Source organism: Nannobrachium achirus, assembly GCF_963921795.1.
Source record: "Nannobrachium achirus genome assembly, chromosome: 24".
Taxonomy (NCBI): domain Eukaryota; kingdom Metazoa; phylum Chordata; class Actinopteri; order Myctophiformes; family Myctophidae; genus Nannobrachium; species Nannobrachium achirus.
In genome coordinates, this window is record NC_137831.1 from 29,818,047 (window position 1) to 29,835,528 (window position 17,482).

Genomic DNA, 17,482 nt, shown 5'->3' on the forward strand with positions numbered 1-17,482 from the left:
AATTGTGACTCCGTTAATTGTTAATTAACGAATCGTGAAGGCACGGCGTACGGAGGCGCGGCGCACAGAGACTAAATAAATAACTAAATAGGAAAGTGTGTAAAAATTCTAATGTGCGTCTCTCTCTCTCTCTCTCTCTCTCTCTCTTTTCTTCGCAGCCCCGCTGACGGACAAGCCTCCCAAAATATTGTTTCCCTCCGAAGGCCAAGTCAGCGTCATGGAGATGGTGCTAGGTAAGGAAGCCTGCTTTCGTAATTCATGCGCTGTTGGGTGGAAACCTCGTATGTCCAAAACCTTTTATTTTTTATTACAATACCATTTAAAAAAATGGAAATAGTGAAAATACGTGATCTACAAGCTCTCGTCTTGAGAGCTTGTAGATCTGCTATTTTCACTCTTGTATGATGAAGTAAGGGCATTAATTTACGCCCAAAATAAATATTGAGATGTGAGATTTCTTGCCCGACACGCTACGCTTTTGTTTCCTGTCACTCGACTGCGCTGCAGTTGTTGTCATACGCTGTTGATGAGTGCGATTTTTATCGCAACCCGGCTCTTTTATTCCGCTGTCTTTTTCTTTTTTCTTTTTTTTCCCTTTTTTTTACGTCAACGCTGTGTTCTGATTTTCCTGTCTGCAGATCTGAAAAAGATTTATAGTGGCAAATGCCGCGATTCTCTAGTTGTTGGAGCTTGTTTGTGATACTGATAAACCTGTGTGGGAGTTGGATTTAAGGGCATCAGAAAAGCTCTTGTTGTCCGGAGTCTAGAGTTGACCAACGGTTCCCAAACTTTTCAGGCCAGCTAAAATAATCACATTTGATGGATATAATGGAGTATAAGCAAGTGGAATTATGGGCATTACTGTACATTTAGTTTGATTCGGTTCCATGGGTAATCTTTGTGAAAATAGCCGAACTGGCGAACTGCAAGCTCACGATGCCAACACTAAGATTGTATTGATAATATAACTTTTCAAGTGGGCATTTCTTGATCCAGAAAAGTTCGGGAGCCGCAGTGTTCTAAACACGTTGCAAGTTATCGGTCGCAGCAATGTCTGCCCAATGACAATGATACAGTGATTGACAGACAGCAAAGACATCCTGCCACACTTGGGGTTGGCTTGGCAGTTGTGCACGTCGTCCTGGTCTAGCTTGACATCTCCTGATCTTAGCTTCAGATTGTAACGGGTTTAGAGAGATGTTGTCCCGCGGATGGGATCGTCGCCGTGCCTGACTGTCAGTGCATTTCAGGTGAGCCATTAAACCAGGGCTGCCAACACTCCTGAATTTTAACCCCATCTCCTGCCATGCTCCTGAATTGTCATTTCTCCTGAATTTCTCCTGGATTGGGGGATTTCTGTGGCTTTGCGTGGCAACACGTGTCATTTCTCCTGGATTTTGTATCAAACTCCAAAAAAATCACCAGAAGACAGGAAATGACATGTTTGGAGGGGGGACCCCCAGACCCCCCGCTTAAGGGTCGTGGGCAGACTTACAGTAAGTAGTGAATATGAGTTATCAAATCAAATTGTGTACACCAACTTTTTGCGTTTTATTTGCTGAAATTGTACCCATCATTTTCCAATGCGAGTAAAGCAAGCCTAATAAATTGTCAAAATCGGATTTCCAATTCTGACTGTCCAATGATGGCAACCCTGCAATAAACACCGACAGGGGCGGCGCCTGTCAGCAGGGAGTGTTGTGGCGGGAGGAGTAGGACGAAGGCCCTACGTCCTCCCGGTGGGGGCTCCTCACTGGCGGGTGAGTCAGTAGGATGCAACAATGCAAATATGCATGGGGAGGAATTAATTGGAATACTGACTAAATTCTGGAGAAAAAGCGGGTAAAAAATTGCGAGAGTGTGGTGTACATTAGCCAACTAACTCGGTTGGACTCGTTGATCGCTGTCCTCCACACACTCTCCTAACATCAGGGTCTTGAGCTCTACAGTGTTGTTAGCTAAAGTGCATCTACGTAGGTGGTGAGCTCCTTGCCTTTCCTGGCTTTGCCCTGGGTTGGCTCCCATAGAGTCAGTTTGCTTGCCTCTAGTTCTGTCTGACGCAGTTCCCTGCAGGGCCTCATCCTATTCTCTCTCTGACCTGTGGTAGGTCCCCATAGAGGTGCGCATTTCTGATGTGGTCCGTGTATGTGACACCTATATTGCCATTCGTAGCATTCTCCAGTTGACTCCATCCAGGGCTCTCTCCTGGCTGCTATAAAGATGTTCTTTGTTTTCGCCTTTGCTATTTTAATGCCATTGTTTTTTTTAAACCATGTAGCACTTTGTGATTTGCAAAAATGTAAAGTGTGTTATAAAGAAACTGTTGTTATTTTGTTCTTGTAAGAACAGGAAAACTGTCCTCACAATGTCTTTCATTCTATACTTGTGGACACATAGACACACACACACACACACACACACACACACACGCACGCACACGCACACACACGCACGCACGCACGCACACACACACGCATGCACACGCGTGCACACAGTATATAGTCTCCCCTCTCATTATGTGTAGATTTGTGATGCTGACATTACCAAAGATGATTGCCTGTGATTGCGCCAAGCAAGCGTGGCTGGTTGAGAGTGACACAGTGCTGAATGTGTTTTAGTATGCCCTACCAGCCTGCTTACTGTACTATAAATATATGCCTGCCAGTGGCGTTGCTGTCGGCAGAAACCTCTTATCTCCATGCTTTAACTTTGTGTGTTTTTTTTTTTTTTTGTAAATCCACGCCCTAATTGATCACACTACCAGCGTCACACACAAGCAGCAAAAGTAGCAGATCTGTAAGCTCGAAATGAGGTGCGAAGCGAAACGATTTGGATCAGGAATAGTGTTTGTGTTGTGAGCTTGCAGATCTGCTATTTTTTCAAAATAAATTGACACATTTTGACTAAATGTAGTACTTTTACATTGGTACTCTTGCCCTTGTTTTACCCAAGTCAAATTAGAATGGAAGACGTTTACTTAACGTAACAGTATAGTTTGTATTGTGTTATCAATATATATTTTACTGAAGTAAAACGTACAGTACTTCTTCCACCGTTGTGTACATTGTCACGTGGAATCCTGATATGGCCAAAACAGGATTCAAATGAAAAACACATTTATGCCGTTTGTGCCGTGTTGCTTCGTGCCGCGTTGCGCCGTGTTGCGGCGCGGCACGGCGCTCCACGTCGCCAAGCTTGCTTCCTAGATCTGCTACTTTCGATGCTTTTGTGTAACACTGTACTGTAGTATGATCAAGTAGGGCGTTAATTATATATAAAAAAAAAACACACACATTATGAAAAGTTAGAACGCGGAGATAAGAGGTTTCGGCCCGACAGCGGCGAGATGCACAGGGTGCTCATGGGAAAGTGCTCCTCTTTTGTTGCCTTAAGGGGTAAAGGAGCTCAGCAGCTGACAGGAGAGAGGGAAAATGGGTCGTGAGGAAGGCTTCCTTTTGAAATGAATTTGTCATGGCTCACGCACACAAAGGTAAAAGGGGGTTGGTTGGCTGCGAGGAAATAGGTGCAGAGTCATTGTGGGTTTAATCTGATGATGGATAAAAACCATATCCCTGGCTCTTTTCTTCCTCCCCTCCACACATCTGACTAAATGTTAGTGGGCAGGCCATTGTGATGTTCACCACCCCATAACCTGATAATCGTCGCTGTCGCCGGCCAGAGACCTTGTATGTCCATATTTTTATTTTTTTTAAGCCTTAAAGGGATAGTTCACCCAAAACATTTATTTTTTCTTCCTTATCGAGTACTCAACTCATGGAGGGTGGAACTTTTTTGTCAAATTCCTAAGCCAACAATTTGATGACCAGCAGTGGTTCTCTATCGAGAGACGAAGAACCTGCTTTGTTCCCTATGGAGACACAAAGATTACGTCTCCTCAAATGATTGGCTTAGGAATGCGACAAAAACAGTAATCGATAGAAAAAGATTTGGGGGGTGAACTATCCCTTTCAGCCCTACAGTACTTTTACACAAGAGTGTCATGCACAATAGTGACAATAGCAGATCTACAAGCTCGTAGAGCTGTTATTTTGTCGCATTTCTGTCAATGTTATCATCCTTTTCGTGAAAATGGATGTTTGGGACATACAAGGTTTCCACTCGAGGGTGGCGATATAGTAGCTGTGGAACCCAGCTAACGTTACACTGTCTGTGACACCAGTGGTGATGCACTGCATTGCCTGTTTTTGTTTGCAAGAATTGCTATTGTTAGTTTTCCTTTTTATGGCAGGGCTTTTTGAGAGGCTATCTGTCTATGACTCTGTGCGTGCGTCCGTCCGTGCGTGCGTGTGTGCGCGTGCGTGCGTGGCAGAGCTAATCTCACAAACCGCTGGACTGATCAGTCCCAGACTTTGTGGCATGGATGGTTCTCACATAAATGGATGGATAGTGGATACTGTTTAGATGGATACAGTATGTCACAGGCTGGTCGACTAGAACTCAGATTGGAGTCACGACGTTCCCGCGTGGATCGCGAGAGCCACACGATTCAACTTATTTATGTATTTATGTTTTGTTGGTTTTTAATGTATTTCTTTATTTGAACTTGGATGCACTTGCTTGGCAGACCATTTCATCATGCATCACTGTCAACAACAACCACACTGGAAAAATCAGTGCATGCGAGCGTGTAGGGAGTAGCAAATACATAACCAAATGAATCAGGTTATTTGACATGCATCTCCAGGGGTCTATACTAAGCTCCCTCTGCCTTTTTCTCACCCTCTACACTTTGTTTTCAGGCTAAGGACCCCTTAGCTGAGAGAGAGTTGAAGCAGGGACCCCCACTACATATACTGTATGTATAGAATTGTGTAGCAGATTAAAAATGTTCATGGATTTCTTATACAGCTAGACAAGCCCACAATGCACTGGCGCATTGTGACACGTTGAGCTGCATCTGTTTTCAACAAATATTCTCTAGTTCTTTCGACGAATGGTCGCCTATTATGTTCATCCTCAAAAGAGTGACGTAGTTTAACTGGGCTGAACATCCTCATAATCCATTGGATATCTCCGCATCATCCTCGATGATGAATTTTAATCACAGCTTAAAATGCAGGATAAAGGTTGATATTACATAATGCACACAGTAAAGTCGTATAGAGTTAAAATCTTGAACTATGAGAGTGCACAAATGGACCCTCATGGTCCTGGAGTAAAGAATTAACACTCCAGACTTCACAGTGCAGGGATTTAGAATTGTGTGCTTACGGGTGTGACACTCCCTCGATGCACATGCACATGCACATGCACATGCACATGCACATGCACATGCACACGCACACGCACACGCACACGCACACGCACACACACACCAGCCATCAAAACCACCTGGCTTGTGCTCCTCATTCAGTGTCGTACGTGTGTGATTTTCGACGTCAGCAGTTCGAGAGGCGGCGGTGTTTCGACGCCGCCGCCCCGCTCAAAGTCGCTTGTCACTTTGTTCCTCACGTCGTTTCTGTTCCCCCCTGTCACCCGCAGACAACTCTAGTCGAGAGCGGGGGCCGTCAATTTTTTGGGAGGACTCGGATTTGAGGAGTTGCCTGGAGAAGACATTTTAATATCGTCTGTGTCGGGCGGAAACCCTCGTATGTTCAAAACCGATACTTTCCAGGAAACGGAATGACGTTTTTATTTAAATTTTTCAGAAATGGTGACAATAGCTGATCTACAAGAATCTACAAGCTACAAGCTCACAATGTGTCACTTCACGAGGCATTGTGAGCTTGTAGATTAGCTATCTTCCCTTGACACTCTTGTACGATGACGTAGGGCATTAAATGATGGAAAAAGCATAAAGATTTTGACGTTTTGGACATACAAGGTTTCTGCCCCGGCGGCAGCGATATTCATTCGCTCATAAAATATGAAAACCTAAATGGCTTTGGTTGACAGTTAATTAGGCGAGAGCAAGTGAGTGGGGAGTGCGGTGGACGGGTGGTGGCGGTGCGGTGGGCGGTGGTTGAAAGGAGAGATGTTGGAAAGACATTCTGAGGTCGGCTGTGGCAGTGGCGCAGCCAGGATTGAACAACTGAGTGGGCCTGGCCCAATCTGGGTGGGCACAGATGCTGCCTTTTTTGGGTCAGACCAGGTTTTCTTGCACGATGTGGGTCGGGTTTCTTTGCACGAATAAATCATTCATTAATGCTTGTTTTTGCCTTCAATGTCATTGCAAATAAAATCAAACCAACCACTCATTCAGTTAATAACAATAGAGGGTATGCGCATGCATAAAAGTGAATGGCATATCGAGTGGCAAAGTGAGTGGCAAAATTAGTTTAACGTCATTTAACATTATTTAATGCAATCAGATAGGGCTTTTCTGTTTGAATGTATGGGCTGTCAAGGCCAGAAAGTAGTTTTTTGCCACTCAGTAGGCTTTCTCGCATAACTTCCTGTTATGATGATGATGTCACGCGCATACCCTCTATACCTAGTGTCAGTTCCTTCTGTCAATTCTGTTTATATAAGATGAGAGTCTATTCAAGGAAATTATTTGCGATCAGTTTGATTCATTCATTGCACAGTAAATAAAGACCTGATTACAATGATATAACATTATCTATAATCAGTTAGCCTAAGTGTAGATGATAGTTATATCTATCAAATATGGTTTCATACCCAGAGTTAAATCAAACAAAGGGTCAAACTCGTTCTTCTGCTATACCACCAATATGTGGAACGCCTTACCGAAGGCCATAAAGGAGTGTGGTTCCCTAGCATTATTTTGCTCAAATTTGAAACTTAGCTTTCTGCCCGACAGTGACGATATATTCAGAGATTTGCACACATTGTCACGACTTTTCGAAAATAGCAGACCTACAAGCTCGCAGCGCGGCTGTGAGCTTGTATGTCTGCTATTTTTCAATGTCTAAAGTATAAAATAATTAAGGCCCCTCCACATCGGGCCCTATAGTAACTCAGTCTCACTTCCCCCCCCTCCCCCTTGTGACGCCCCTGCCTGTAGTCCACTCACGTCTTCAAACCTTCATGTTTGATGTCAAACATGAAGGGGTTGTTAGGGGTGTACTGCGTGTTCCAGCGTCTTCATCCTCTTTGGCATCGTCCGTGCTCCACTTTGAAGCTCCATGCGCGAGGAGAGAGTCGTGGCCCAACATGCACTGAGCTGCTCAGGGACGTGCTGGCCCCCTGATTCAGCCCGGGAAAAAGAGTTGGAGAGGCCCTCATTGCGCGCTATAGAGAGAGATCTCTCTCTATAGCGCTGCTGCTACTCAAAGATTTGCCATTTCAGATCGTGACAAGTGACAAGCCAGTGGGCCAATTTACTGTACATGAGTTATATTTCGTCGTTGTCGGGTGGAAACCTTGTGTGTCCAAAACCGTTTGTTTTGTATTTATCATTTTGAAAATGATTTAAACTAGTGAAAACCGCCGATCTACAAGCACACAACGCCTCGCACCGCGAGGCGTTGTGTGCTTGTCGATCTGCTGTTTTCACTACTTTAGTGCAACAGCCTTGTATGATGAAGCAGGGCTTTGCTTTGCGAAAAAATGTATACATTTGAAACTTGGAGATACAAGGTTTCTGCCCGACAGTGACGATTTACTTTGTTGGCCGCCCAGCCCCCAAAATGGAACGAAGGCAGACATTTTATTTTAATTTTTGTCCTAATGGCCGGCCTGGACCGGCCGGTAATGAACCGGCCGTTCGGGAGTTGTCCCGCTTTTCCCAATGGCCAGCACGTCCCTGGAGCTGCTGCTCCGAGTCATGCCTGCAGAATGCTAATGCCATGCCCCCGCATCGCATGCGCTGACGAATGCAACGGGGCTGTTTTGTACACGTCCTCACACGGGGTCAACTTTGGACTAATACCTCAGTGGTTTGTGGGCCAGGCAGCGCCCACTGGTGTGTCGTGAGGGCATTGCAAGTGGGGGCACCCAAATAATTGTTATATCATAACTTTAATATTTTTTTTTATATACACAGTCGGGTGGAAACCTCATATGTCCAAAACTTTTCAGGAATCAAACGTAGCAGATTGACAAGCTCGAAACGCGGCGCAAATCTTGCGGATCTGCTACTTTTGTTGCTTTTGTTTGACACTGTACTGTATATAGTATCAAGTAGGTTGTCCGGGTTAGAAGGTGAAGTTAAGAGCCAGACAGCAACGATATTTGAAAAGATATGATATCAAGAACTTAAAGTACACTATGGTATGTTAGTTTCATTGATCCAAGCCGGGGGCCAGAGAGTTACAATTGTCCGCTTTAAAAAAAGATTTATGCAAAGATTAGCCAAGTATTTGCGATTTCTTTTTTAATTAAATAAAAATGTTGCTTTCAGGATTCCAATTCAAAAATAGCTCAAAATAATTTAAGATTCCCATTCAAAAAAAAGCAAAAATAGCAGATCTACAAGTTCAAAACATTATGAGCTTGTAGATTGGCTATTTTTGCATTTTTTTACTGTATGCATTGTGGCTAGGGGTGTAACGATATAGTAACTGTATCGAAATATCGTTTTTAACTTAAAAAATCAAAGTAGATCGAAATGAAAACAGCTAAAATTGAATCGTATTGTTTTATTTTGTATCGTATCGAATCGGCAGTGCAAAGAATCGATTGTATTTAGCATTTTTAAGAAGAAAAAATTAAAAGAAGGGGTTTAATTACTTTTCCATTCTATGTAGCTACACTGTTCTATCGATAAATGTGTGTTATCTCTGGGTTCATGTCAATGTGCAGGTTTGTCAATATACAATGCATGTCCATGTATTTGGCAGATAATCACTGTGTTTACTTATTTATATCCATAAGTTTCCCTTAAAAACCTGCACTATCCACACCTTTCACACAGATTTAATTTCTTTGCTAAATAGCTACTATATCGATTTTAAATAATTAAATTGAATCGTATCGTATCGCCATGAATGAACCAATATCGTCCATGTATCGTATCGTCAACCATGTATCGTGATATGTATCGAATCGCTATTAAAATGTATCGTTACACCCCTAATTGTGGCCATCAACGTTGCCCACCCCTGCTTTAAAAGAATCGTATTCCTACTATTTTCAAAAGCTCTGTGTTGGCAAATCACTTTCCCCTCGCTCTTCGAAATAGGGTTGCTAGTTTTCTCTGCCGTGCGGTGGCGAGGTCAGAAGACCTGGCCTGCCAATTTGCTTCACAACACCCATCATCTCCAGCTTCGAGAGCGGGTGGGTGCTTTGCGGACAAAATTGCTACCGTGAATAATTTGAATGCAAATTGTATCAAATGACAACTAGCCCACTTTATTGCCGTGGGTTGTGTGTGCTCTCGAACAATATTAGCTCCCTTCATCCCCTGCCACTTGCTTGATGTGAACAAGAGGGCTGCTCAGTAGTCAAAACCAAACAAGCCTCTTCACGTGTCAACTCGGCCCTCGTCGGCTACATCCAATTAACCTTCGAGAGTCATTGGTCAAAGACTGTCATTAAAGAACGCGTCGGTTAAAGAGTTGTCACCGAAGTACACTGCACGGCATTTTGACATTCACAGTGTTACACTTCCGAAAGCGATATTGTCATTGCGACCGTAGGTCGCATTTACTACCAAAACCTCCACAGGCTGTCTGTGAGTGAGTCAGTGAGTCCGTCACACGTCACACTTTTTCCCTGCTTATATCTCCGCACCCGTTGACCCGATCCATGCCAGATTTTACACACACACTCCTTGCCTGCCAAACTACAACCTCCAAGGACCCCCGGAGCCCCAGGGACCCCCAGGTCCCTGGGGGACCCCCAGATGTAAAAAATGACCAAATGTGCAAAAATGACCAAATGACCACCCCAACGGGGCTGCTCACGGGGAATTCCCGGGGACCACCGACTCCTGGTGCTCCAGAACGGATGCAAAAGTGGTGGACCCCCTGCCACTGCAGCGCACATAAAATGCCGTAACTCGGGCTAGGAGCGTCCGGGAGAGCCGGGGCCGGTACCTATTTGTCCGCCAAGGCAACGCGGAGACCCCACCCCTCATTTCTCACATGGCCCTATTCTAGCGCCACCTTCAGGCCGATTTTTAAAACACATTTTTGGACACTGCTCCTACAGTTTTTGCCCTAAAATCACGAATATCACTACACAGCATGTCTACACTCATGTCATCAACATGGATCAGGAAGATTTTGGAAAAACACATTTTTGCCCTATTTGTGGAGATAAGCCACCTACGGTCGCTTATCTCCCGATTAGGGAGTCTTACTGGTATATCTACAGTGGTGGAAAAAGTACTCACATATTTTTTTACTTACAGTAAGTAAAAGTATCAATAGCCTACTGCAATATAGAAATACTCTGTCCGGAATTCAGACACGTTGTGAGCTTGTAGATCGTCTATTTTCAAATAGCCACGGTATAACATAGGGTTAAAGTGCTTTATGTATGTTTTATAATATTATAATTTATATCTGCAAAGTAACAAGGAGTCCTAACTAAAGTTTTCAAATAAATATAGTGGAGTAAAAGTACAATATTTGGATCCGAGATGTAGCGGAGTTGAGTACAGTACTTAAAGGAGTAGTTCACCCCCAAAATGACTTATTTTTCCCTATTTATTACTCACACCATGGAGAATTGAGTTCAATAATATTTTCTGGCGTGTGCCTGACACAAACACCCAGACAGCCTGAAAAAAAAAAAAAAAAAGAAACGTTCAAGTTGAAAAGTTACTCTGCAGATGACAAAAACATACCTTAATCCTGTGTTTTCACACTTTTTCAATTCGAGGATCCTCAAATTGATATGTATTTGGTCGTGGACTCCCATCTGAAAAGGTTTTGTGCAAGGAACCCCCAGAAAGAGGAGTGGTTAAAGAAATTCTAAATTATCCTTTTCATATCTCCAAATTTGAGGTTTTTCAAAACTTTCAAAAATAGCAAATGTACAAGCTTTTTTTTAATAGCCAACATTTAAATGTATAAAGTGGTTGAGATGACTATGGTTCTGTATTAACACATTTTGCTGGCTCACATTTTGCTGGCAAAACTTTTGTGCTTTTACTCAAGTGAAACTTTGAACACTTCTCCCCCCCACCCCCCAAAACCACTGTTCTATACTTAAAGCCGCGGAGGTCGGGGAATCGAATTCAGTCCGTCGAGGGGAAGTATTTCCTGGCTTTGACATTGTCTTCTTGCTGTGGAAAAGAAGAAAAGAAAAGATTACGTTGTTAGGAAAGACATGATCACTCCTGCCAAACTGTAGATCTGACAGCAGGTAAAATGTCAGCGCTGACGTCGCGGTTTGATAGAGCACAGTGGAAATCCCCTGTCCAGCAGATGGTGGTGAAAGACGTAACCTTTTACGTGATTCTGTCAATCTTTGGCTGTTTTTCTCAAATCATTCACTTTCACCCCTCCACCGATCCAGCCAGCTGCTGTGTAGTTTGTCAGGGTGGGTTCAGCCGATCTACAAGCTCACAATGAGTCGCAGCGTGACACGTTGTGAGATTGTAGATCTGCTATTTTCAGAGAGCATCCAGTTTTTTTTTTCTCTTCTCCATTATAGTCCCTCCCAACATTTTTGTCTAGTTTTTGTTGACAAAATTGTCAATATATTTAGTTTTAGTTTTAGTCATCAAAGCTTAGTTTTTATAGCCTGACACTCAGCCTGAATGACATTTCGTTTCACTCCATTATTTAACAACATTTTAAAGGGGTGTGGCTTGCTATACAGCTAGGTCTGTAACCAGGCAATAGTTTTTATTTAGCTTTCGCCATTGAAAAAAGGTAGTCGACAGACATTTTTCGTTATAGTTTTAGTCGACAAATCAACACTGCTGAAATGCTGCCGTGGGAACAAAGTGGAGAATAACATATACCCAGGTTAGAGTCCCATGATGCATCATGCTCAGGTTAAACGCCAAGTGTCCCATGATAAAGGATGTGAGTGTAAAAGGCTGAACAAGTCGCGATAACCTGCACTGCCAAGAGGAGAATTGTTGTATTGTCCTCGGCTGACTCAAACACACTGAACTCTCATATTCTTCCACTTCAGTTCAATTCAATTCTGCTTCTAGAAGGAAGCCATAATGGACCAAATTTTAGAAATACTCTTCAACTTTATTATAGAGTATCACATTGTTCTCATTTCTTTGAGATATTGTTTATCTGGCTTTGCGCTTCTGTTCGCGCCGCCACGTAGCCCTCACACCTAAAGTTCAGGCCACTACACGGCCCTCACACCTACAGTACGTCGCACTGCAGGATCCGACAAATATGTCTGAGTCATATAGTGCCGGAGGCTTTGACAGAGTACCTGTGGTACCCGTCTGTGCCCCTTGTTATGCCCATATATGGATATATGTGTCTCACAGTCTTTGTCCATTTTAATGCCATACCATTGTTCCCTATTGAGATTGACACATTTCCTGGGGCAAGCTGCACAGATCACACATATCACACGTGTCTTCTTATTTTTTTTCACTCTCAAAGCGCAATGTAGTTTATTTGAAACTCATTGCAGTGCCCATCATGGGGTGATCACTGCTTGCCACTGTGAATTGTTTTATTTGTATGCCTGTCTATGGGTGCATCAGGAATGTTTGTGTTATGTCTGAGTCATATAGTGACATGCCTATATATGGATGTATCAGGTTTGTTTATGGTTATGTTTGAGTCATAGTGAAAGCCAGCAGTCCCGCCCTTCCATTACCCAATTTTAGCCATGTGAAGGACCCCCAAAATTATATTTATTTGGCCACGGACCCCCATCTCAAAATATTTAGTTCCAGGGACCCCCCAGAAGCAAAATTTAAGTTACAAACTTTGAAAATACATATATTCAAAGATTTGCACACATTTTCACGACTTTTTTAAAATAGCAGATCTACAAGCTCATAGCACGGCACCAAGTGCCGCGCTGTGAGCTTGTATATCTGCTATTTTTCACTGGTTAAAGCATTCAATAATTCTAGGCCTATTAATTAAAAAAGTGAAACGATAGAACCTTTGCTGAGAAAACAATCGATCGCTGCAGCCTTACACCACGCGCACGCATGTCCCTGTATGACCTACTAACATGCACCGCATGCCTGTGTACACACACGCACGCACACACAAACGCGCGCGTGCGCCGAAGTCAAATCCGGCAGCCGCCTGCTATAAATGTCAGAGGCACGGAGGAGCGTATCCATCGATGCCAAGGATTCAGCCTCCCCCTCCCCCCCCCCCAGATCAATATTACATCATTTCTCTCAATTAGGGGGCATATTTATTCCCCCCCAAGTTATTGTACATCTGCCGGCGATCCTATCTGCATTCCTGGCTGCTCTCCAGACCAATCAAGTCACGCCGAAGGGCGAGAGAGAGAGAGAGAGAGAGAGAGAGAGAGAGAGAGAGAGAGAGAGAGAGAGAGAGAGAGAGAGAGAGAGAGAGAGAGAGAGAGAGAGAGAGAGAGAGAGAGAGATAGAGAGAGAGAGAGAGAGAGAGAGAGAGAGAGAGAGAGAGAGAGCAGTAGAGAGAGAGAGCAGTAGAGAGAGCAGTGAGTGGCGGAAAGTAACTTAAGTATATTTACTCAAGTGCTTTATACTTTGTACTTAACTCAATAGCTGCCGGGCGCCGCTAGGTGCCGCTAGAGTGCCAGCCATTCTCCCGTAGGCATTCACTATCACATCCGGAGTCGCCAGCCTGAACTGGCTTGGCTTTTCTTTTTTTTTTTAAGATTTGTTTTTGGGCTTTTTATGCCTTTATTCGATAGGACAGTAGACTGACAGGAAATGAGGAGAGAGATGGGGAATGACATGTGGCAAAGGTCGTCCGGATCGGGAATCGAACCGGCGACGCCAGCAGGCATCATAGCCTAGTATGTGGTATGCGCCTTGACCACCAGGCCAGCGGGCGCCCCCCTGGCTTGGCTTTTCACTCGAATGAGTGCTATGCTAGCGAGCCGGAGGAAGTTAGCTATCAGTTAGCAATCGACTATATCATTTTTTAGAAGAGCGATCTAAGTTATTCAGCCGCCAAAATAACTTGTCTGCTGGCCTCGGAACACAATCCGGAGAAAATCCGCTGTAAAGATGTGTTTTTCTATTGGAGTGGGCGGCGTGCTGCGGCCTTTTCTTCCCATTACCGGCCGTGTAAACAGAATCGCGGCCTTGTGCTAGGAATGCTAAATTAGACCGGGGCTTCGTTGATGCCTCCGATTATTTAATTCATTTTACTAAAGGAACCGAATAATGTCGGTTCTTGTAATCCTTAATACGTCTTGCTGAAACAGCGTTTTTTTGGGGGGGCTCTAAACTTTTTCTAAACCATTTTCAATGGAATAAATCATCGGGACAAGTAGAATGGCTCGTTGGGAGGCGGTGGAGGAGCCAGGACCACCCACGTCGCTACTAGCAGCTCAGGGTAAGCGAAATAGATTAAAAAATTAGTATTGGAATGGAAAAAAGAACCGAGATTATTCGGTTTTCGCACAGAAAGAGTTAAAGGAGTAGTTCACCCCCAAAATGACCAAAATGACTTTTTTTCTATTGATTAGTCACGCCATGGAGACTAGAGTTCAATAATATTTTTAGTTTTTTTGTCGCATTCCTAAGACAAAAATGTGATAACAATAAATGTACCCCCATTCGTTCCGAATGGGGACCCGTTTCGAAACGGGTCCCCATTCGGAATCAATGGGGGTAAATTTACTCAAATAAAATTTGTATCTTAGGAATGTGACAAAAAACAAAAAATATTATTAAACTCTACTCTCCATGGCGTGACTAATCAATAGAAAAAAAGTCATTTTGGGGGTGAACTACTCCTTTAAGTACCGTTTTTCACTACTTTATACTGTACTTCCACTCCACTGCATCTCAGGCAAATACTGTACTCCACTACGATTTTCTTGCTGTCTGACAGAAACCTCCTTATCTCCATATTGTTTCTTTTAATTTATTTAAATTAGTTATTTTTCCTAAATTAAAACCCTGCGTGATCACACTACGGCGTCACACAAAAGCATCAAGAGCAGCAGATCCGAAAGCTCGAAACACAACACTTTTTGTGTACTTTTTTAGTGCACAGTATAGTATATTTTGATGCCCCTACCTTTTTGCACTTTTCTCAAGTCACTTACTCAAGCATATTTTTTATCTTTTTATATTGTGGTATATTGCTACTTTTACTTAATTAAAAAAAATCCCATTTCTTTTTTCATCAGAGAGAGAGAGAGAGAGGAGAGAGAGAAGAGAGAGAGAGGAGAGAGAGAAGAGAGAGAGAGAGAGAATCGGATCATTTCAGATTCAGAGTGCTAGGTGAAATATGATGGCGTCTTGAGCCCGTGTTATTACAGATGGAAGTGGATATAAGAAGGCACACTGTCCCAAATGGTTAATATGGCCCCGTAGCCCCGCCACATAAATCCTCTCTGTCATATTAGGGGAGGTGGGAGGAGGTGGGGGCGGCGGCTCAGGGGCGGTTCCTGGGATATAGTATTACTGCCTGTGAGAAACCTTGTGTCTCCGTATTTCTACATTTTTTATTTGTGTGTGTCAATTGTGGAAATCTCTTTCGACAAGTCATTGTTTCGATAACCAGCGTCGGCAGGTTAGCTACTCACCCGCGTCACGGTTACTGAGGTTTGGGTTAGGGTTTGGTTTAGGCATAGAGCAGGGGTCTTCAAAGTTTTCAGGCCAAGGACCCCTTAGTTGAGAGAGAGATGAAGCAGGGACCCCCTCAACCCATAGATACCATATAGTTTCATCGTTTGACGGCACAATCATCAGTGTATTTTGGATTCATGCCAATTTGTGTTTTCAGATATTTAACCACTTGAACCTTCAATACTTTATAAACTTGACCTTTCATTTCACTCTGTGCTCGGTAGTCTGCTCTTTTTTTCTCCTCTACACCAAACCTCTTTGCCAAAAATAGCCGATCTACAAGCTCACAGCGCCTCGTGCTGACGACGAGGCGTTGTGAGCTTGTAGATCTGCTATTTTCGGCTAAAGTTCTCAGAATATGGACGCTAGGGTTCAAGTGGTTTATATGAAAAAGGAGAAAAGTAAGCTTCTGTCACACAAAAGATTTGGAGGACCCCCTATAGTAACTCTGAGGACCCCCTAGGGGTCCCGGACCCCCTGTTGAAGACCCTTGGAGGCATAGAGGTTAACATTCACCCGCGCCGGCAGGTTAGCTGCTCGCCTGTGTCGGCAGGTTAGCACACACACACACACGCACACGCACGCACGCACGCACGCACACGCACACAAAAATTAATTAAAAATTAAAACATTATAGGCCAGTTATCTATATGTTTTCTATTTGCTGAATAGTTACCAAACAGCATAAGCCACATAATGTATACCATCGTTTTCGATCGATGGACAAATATCTAAACTCTATCGAGCCATGCATCGTGAGGGACACCCTCGACTTCCCCCCTGCAGCAGTCAGTCACTGAGTTCTTGAGCAACGTCCAAGACAGAAATTTGAGGGGGCCTCCATATTGCGATTAAAGAGGGAGGCTAATCCAAAATTGCAGAGCTTAGAAGATGCATTTAAATGTAAAGCCGGCAAGCCCCCCCATGGGTGCCACGGGCTCGGACCCACCCAAGTCTCAGAGAGACTAGAGCCTGCTATCGGCGGTGGTTCTCAAAGTGAGGTCCGAGGACCCCGAATGGGCCCATGCAGGAGGGTTTCCATGGGGGTCCCCAGTAAAATGGGGAAAAGTTTAAATTGATAGATCAAATACTTTTTTGTTAACACTTTGAGTGCCTGTCCCGAAGATCATCGGGAAATAAAAGAAAGGCGGTAGAGTGCTTATCCCGAATATCATTGGTAAATATACAGTATAACATGTTATATTATTAATACATTACTGTCTGGGGATTCTGTGTGTGACGCTAGACGCTTGCTATCACTTACCGTTGGGCGAAGACTCCATAGAAAGTAACTCATTAAATTTGCAACTTGCCACTTTATCTCCAAAAAATACATTTTTATCCCAAAACCACATTTCTTTCAAGGCAAAATAGTGCTCAAATGATGGATTTCTGTTGGCCGATCGCTGCTACTGTGTCTTACGTAACAACATCCGCGTTAAGAGTTGAAAAAAGTGACCCAAAATGTGCACATTTTCATTCTGGCTTTTTCAAAATAAAAAGCGCACGTCTATGTTAGGAAATCCCGGCACTCTACGGCTGGATCCCTTCAAAATAAAAGGCACCTAATGTGATTTATCAGTACATTTAGTACAGTCAAAGGTTACGCTATAAAAGGAGAACACAAAAAGCCCTGGGGCCTTGTTTCCATTGACACTTTAAGGCCCCCTTTTTAGTGGTTTTGCTATTCGAAAACCAATACCAAAGACCAAATACATTCTGTATAAATCTGGGGGTCATGAAAAACTACTGGCCTACGTACGGTACAGGGCTGGAATGAGGCTAAGGGTAGAGTGTGATGTAGCTAGTGATGTACCGGATGGAGCTGCTATGACAACAGAGAGAGAGAGAGACCTACTAGCTATAACA

The 17,482-nt window shown here is 43.6% G+C and overlaps 1 protein-coding gene across 1 annotated transcript in view; it reads left to right on the plus strand.

Moving 5' to 3' along the window:
• The window catches only part of LOC308279970 (interleukin-1 receptor accessory protein-like 1), a gene marked incomplete at both ends in the record, with an annotated part of 729,472 nt that overhangs the window by 482,587 nt on the left and 229,403 nt on the right, over positions 1-17,482 (plus strand). Inside the window, one exon of the mRNA XM_080720201.1 lies at positions 159-233. Coding sequence (XP_080576327.1) covers positions 159-233 — 75 coding nt within the window. The remainder of the gene's footprint in view (positions 1-158; positions 234-17,482) is intronic.